General features: G+C 44.1%; 1 protein-coding gene across 1 annotated transcript in view; it reads right to left on the bottom strand.

Annotated features, from left to right (window-relative positions):
- Positions 1 to 316: 316 nt before the first annotated feature.
- Positions 317 to 6,000, bottom strand: part of GRIK4 (glutamate ionotropic receptor kainate type subunit 4) — a 475,610-nt gene continuing 469,926 nt past the window's right edge. The window contains exon 20 of the mRNA XM_028708037.2: positions 317 to 842. Within this exon, the coding sequence (XP_028563870.2) occupies positions 477 to 842 (366 nt within the window). The 3' untranslated portion in view covers positions 317 to 476. The remainder of the gene's footprint in view (positions 843 to 6,000) is intronic.

Here is a 6,000-nt window from a genome sequence, read left to right as displayed (position 1 = left end):
ATCCCTCTAGGTCCTGAAGTTCCAACAATAAAATAAAGAAAATTATCCTCCCCACCACAAATTCCAAAAGAAAAGACCCCCCCCCCACCACCACCATGATGAAGTCCTTGTGGCAATAATGTTTTTTCACCTGGTTTAGGATATTTGTGACTCTGCTTGCCACCAGCTCAGTGTGACTTGCTTACCCCATACCTCAAGTTTCTGAGGAGCAGGCTGTTGAGGAAGGGTCCTCTCAGCCTAGCTAGAGGGGCGTTCTCTTAACGTTTCAGAAAGTAGGTAGGTTAGATACTTTCTCATATAAGACAGGTAACAAAAGTTCCCATTGGGCTCAGCCCCCAGCCTAAAGCTTTGATTTGCTCTTGGCAAGCTGGGGTGCCTCTTTATTAATTTAAAAAGAGTTCAACACTGTGTACAAGTCTCATGTTCTGTAAAATGGAACATTTAGCTTCTTTTGCTGCCACCGTCTCCCCACTGTTTTACTCAGGCTCACTGCTGTTTGTTGCTTTCTCCCATTCCAAGCTCTCGTCGCTTTGCACGGGGGAATCTGGCCCTGGCCGGACCCGAAGGCCTTGGAACCTCCGGCATTCTGGACACACCCGGATGTGTGTGCAACCCCGAGCGACCAGGACGGCTTCTTGTGCAAGTCTCTGTGCCAGCTGCTCAGGGTCGCCGCCACCACAGAGCTTTCCGTTGCTTAGCATGGTTGTGGTGCGGGCTCTCCGTTCTTCTTGTATAACCGGGCGAGTCCGTATGATCCCCCCTCGCCTCCGACGGGGGTGGAAACTGTCCTTGCAGAGAATGATGCTGCGCAGCTCTGTCACCATTTCCTGGCAGACGGATACCTATCAGAGGCCCGAGAAAAAGAAGAGCAGTTTCAGAAAGATATTGTCCCAAGGTCACCCTCTATCTTTCTGGTTTCCTGGGGGCTCTCTCAAATGTTCAGTAACCCTTTCTCAACAGCCTGCCTGTTTATTGGGACGCGGGTGGCGCTGTGGGTTAAACCACAGAGCCTAGGGCTTGCTGATCAGAAGGTTGGTGGTTCGAATCCCCGCGACGGGGTGAGCTCCTGTTGCTTGGTCCCTGCTCCTGCCCACCTAGCAGTTCGAAAGCACGTCAAAGTGCAAGTAGATAAATAGGTACCGCTCCGGTGGGAAGGTAAACGGCATTTCCGTGCGCTGCTCTGGTTTGCCAGAAGCGGCTTAGTCATGCTGGCCACATGACCTGGAAGCTGTACGCCGGCTCCCTTGGCCAATAAAGCGAGATGAGTGCCGCAACCCCAGAGTCGGTCACGACTGGACCTAATGGTCAGGGGTCCCTTTACCTTTACCTAGAGGCAAATATTTTTCTTTGTTTCCTGGGCAAAACTGCTGGTCCATCTTTGGATCCTAAGATCCTTGCGACCACATCAGAACTGGGGTTAATCATCCGCAGTTGAACATCCCTGTTTGGTTTAAGCCTCAATAATGCTTTGGTTTAGTTCTTACTGGGATGATGAATCTGTGTCTGTGCTGCACTACTTTATTCATGGAATGCTCTCCCATGCAAAAAGAATAGAAGTCCCTGCATGTAGAAAACTAGATGGAGACAGATTCAAGTCTAGCTTTTGTTCTAGCTTTCTCTGTGTGGGGTTTTGTTTTTTTTAAATGAAGGAACATTCAGTCAAGAGGTGCAGCCCAGATACAGGTTTATTCACCTCAGTGAGATGTGAGGACTAGGCCTTGGTTTCTTCATGGGTTCTAGAATTGGAGGTCTTAAACATATCAGCACTTGCCCTGGAACCTTTTGCTGCTCTAAGCTCCCTCCCCTTCATTTAGTAATACATGAGTTTTATGTCTCAGTCACATATTTCCAGCTTAATTTTATTTATTTTCTGTAAGCAGATAACACACACAATGATGTTACATGAATCAAGGCATTTTCTACTTTTCGAACCAAGTACAGTACACGTATATTCGACATGACGTGAAAATGGAAGGACTTGCATGAACCAGGGGAAAATTACAAAGTAAAAATCCAAATTATTTTCCCGACTTCTACTAACAATAATAACCATGTAATATGCCTGTGAAGATGGCGACAAGTAAGGCTGCTTGTCATTGAGCTCTGCAGTATGTTCTAGTTTCAATTCGTTTTTATCTGAATAGTTTTAAAGTCATTTGGCTCAGCAGATATTGTTAATTGTTACATACAACCAAGGAGCTTATCTGTTTTACTTTTAGGTGGGCTTAAAAGCCAGACATTTTAATTGGAGGGCAGGCACTGAGAGAGCAGCTGTTTCGGCTCAGTATTTTTAACTGATAAGAAACACTTAGAACAGGCATCCCCAACCTGCGGCCCTCCAGATGTTTTGGCCTACAACTCCCATGATCCCTAGCAAACAGGACCAATGGTCAGGGGTAATGGGAATTGTAGTCCAAAACATCTGGAGGGCCGCAGGTTGGGGATGCGTGACTTAGAAGATCATCTTGACTGAAGGATACACTGCAGTTTTTACAGATTTATCATAGTTATTATACAAGCGCAGACCCACAGTGTTTCAGATAAAGCATCCAGAACTTCATTGCCAAACTTAGTCCAGAAATCTATGCTGGACTACTGTATCTCAGCAAGTGAGACAGAAGTCTCTGTGAAATAATTGTGCCAACATGTAATTAACATGTCTTACGTAGACAGCCCTGTCCTCTTCAGTATTTCTCAACCTTGGGTCCCTAGCTGTTTTCGGACTACAGTTCCCATCATTCCTACCCACTGGTCTTGCTAGCTACGGATGATGAGAGTTGTAGTCCCAAAACAGCTGGAGGGACAAGTCTGGGGATGCTGCAGAATGGCAAAATGTCCAGGAAAACTATGTGATCTTCCCTTCAAGCACCTGTAGTCCAAAAACAGCTGGAGACCCAAAGTTGGGAAACACTGCAGGGGGCTAGAAATGTCTTCTCCCAATTAAGAGCTTTTGCTACATATTCCTCTAATGAAATCTTAGCTAACTGGTCGGTCGATCCAGACTTGCTAGGAGCTGGTATATATGCTGTAAGGCAACCTCAGCTTCTTCCGTACAACAACATGTCAACTGTGTAATAACAGACTTGGCATAATAGACTTGGCCACAACAGAGACTGAAACTCCCTCACTGTGGGAACTTTTACGCAACCAATGTCTTCTGTCTAAACAAACAGCAGAAGGAATCTTTAGTAGAACTGATTCATTGGAAAAGAAAGTTCTGGGTTTGAATGCCAGAATTGGTACACTGGTCAGGTTAGTGGAGACAAGAATTCTGACAGTAGCCCTGCAAGATACCTACCAGCAAAGAAACTAAAATTAGAGATGGTTTGAAGGTACATCAAGACGGGGATAGATCTGAGTTTGCTAAGTTCCTATCAGATTCAATAACAAAAAGGTTAAATGACATCTGTCAAGATTAGAACTTGAGCTCAGAAACCTGCTTTTACACTAATATGAATCCTCAAGAGATGGACTTGGGGGAGTTGTTTTCCATTCTTAACTTGATCCCTTCTGATCCAAGGCTACTGATAGTGGATGATCTTGGGCTGTCACCTAATCCAATTTGTTTAAACCCCAATCTGGCATCTTTTGATGGATCTGAAGACTTCAGGTCAGCACTCTGCATTTCCTGCTCTCCAGCACAGAAGGGAGGAAAAGGCAGTAAATCGTTCTACCCGGACACTGAGGTCCAGCGCCGAGGGCCTTCTGGTGGTTCCCTCACTGCGAGAAGCCAAATTACAGGGAACCAAGCAGAGGGTCTTGGTAGTGGCACCTGCCCTGTGGAACACCCTCCCACCAGATGTCAAAGAGAACAACAACCACCAGACTTTTAGAAGACATCTGAAGGCAGCCCTGTTTATGGAAGCTTTTAATGTTTGATGCATTACTGTATTTTAATATTTTGTTGGAAGCCGCCCAGAGTGGCTGGGGAAGCCCCACCAGATGGGCAAGGTATAAATTATTATTATTATTATTATTATTATTATTATTATTATTATTATTATTAAATACTGGGAAAGGTAGTGAATGAGAGAGTAAGTCCAAATTCTAATGATAATACTTCGAGAAAGAGTTCCTTATATGTTCTACAGGTAATCATTCATAACTGGCCTGTGAAGAAATCCAGCGGTATAATGAGAAAAGTCTGAATTGCAAGCAGGAATTCAAGCAAAATGCAGGTACTGGAAGAAATATGCCCAGGTTAGAGACCCAACACTCCTACCCTGCTAGCAATCTATTTCCCGGAAATCAAAGGGATTATCCATCAACAAATGCTCAAGATAAGCCCAGGCCTAGGGGTAATTATAGAAAAAGAAATTATTATACCTTCAGCTCTCCTTTAAGATACCATAACTGACTAGAAAACATCCAGATAATAAAAAGGCGGATAAAGATTGAGCAGCGATATTCAAGAGAACGATATAGTAATCATCTGACAAGCTTGTGTCAACTTTTTATGAACAAATCTCCAAATCTTGTTGATGTCTTCCAGCAAATTGTCACAGAACTCAGGCCCTATTTGATAACTTCTGCAGTTACTAACTACACACAATCAACACGCCGTGGCTGGTTTGACGGTCAACACAAGGTGGCTAAGAAAGTTCTGGCCAGGCAATTAGGGATTCGCATAAGAAGCCATGAGAGGAATCCATGGAAAATTCTATCTAACGTAGATTGGAATGCAAAAGTCTGCTCAAAAACAAAAAGGTGTATATATGAAAACCCAGTGGCAGGAATTGGGACTAGCAGTAATGGAACAGAGGGAAGATGATTTCTATGAACTAGTGGCCCGGGGTGTAAACAAAGTGATCATCATAGGAAGCCTCAATTCCTAACTCTGATTGGGTTAAATATTTCTCCAATACATTTGGTGGTTATTCTGGGCAATCACATGTAGCAGCAGTGTATGGATTTCTCAAACCTACCAAAGCACTGTAATGAGATAAAAGCCCTTATTTCCTACCTGAAATCAAATAAAGCTCAAGGAGAAGATACACTTTCATCCAAGCTCTATAAGGAATATATAGAATGGTGGGTGCTTATCCTGGCTGGCTTGTTTACCACAATAAAAAACACGGGACAAATGCCCTCTGAATGAAAAAATGAGAATTGTTTCCCTGATTTAGAAGAATGGGGTTAGAAATGACTCCTATCGCAAGGGGACCCCTCTATGCTGATGAGAGAGGAGAGCAGGCGCTCCACGTCCCACAAGGCGTCTCCATCAAATGCCTTGATAACCTCTCAACCTGCTACTTTGTTACCCCCTACTGATCTGAATCAGCAGTTATCTGTTGACCAACAGCACCATTCTACCGTGGAGGAAGTCGATAAACTCAATACTCCCGTCTCAGACCTTATGTCCAATCAAAATATGGAAGTTGATGATTCCTTTGCCTCAATGCCTGAGCTAGAATCTACCCTGTCTGAAGATCACCAGGAAATGACTATGCATGCACCATCCCCACGTTCACGTCCTTCTATACATCTGCGTGATAATTCTTCTCCATCTGCGCAGCAACTACAAGTGATGGCTGGAACACCTCTTAGCGCTACCCTGGTTAAGACTGACAACTCTGACGGATCTACTAGTATAGCCCATCAAAGACTTGCTACTACTCATCTCAATGAACAGCATCCGACTTCACCAACTTTGCCTAATTCTTCCTCCCCGGCAAAGCCCTTCCTGCCTGTTAATGTTACCAAATCATGGATTCAATCAACACAGAAGAAGACCTTATCCGCACAAACTAAAATTACTGATTTCCTTATGGGTCCTCGTTCTACCTCCAAGAACCCATTAAACAACTCAAAGTGACAATCACCGGGACAGCACAAGGACCCGACATTATCAATACTTAGCTGGAACATTGCTGGTTGGAGAACCAAAAAATCAGACCCCGAATTCAGGAAGTATATAAATTCATTTAATATCATTCTACTCCAAGAAACATGGGATGAGGAAGAGATTACCATAGACGGCTTCGATCTTCTAACACTTCC

The sequence above is a fragment of the Podarcis muralis genome, chromosome 15 (genome assembly GCF_964188315.1).
Source record: "Podarcis muralis chromosome 15, rPodMur119.hap1.1, whole genome shotgun sequence".
In the NCBI taxonomy this organism is placed as follows: domain Eukaryota; kingdom Metazoa; phylum Chordata; class Lepidosauria; order Squamata; family Lacertidae; genus Podarcis; species Podarcis muralis.
Note: the sequence above shows the minus strand (reverse complement) of the source record. Positions and strands in the feature narration are given on the sequence as shown.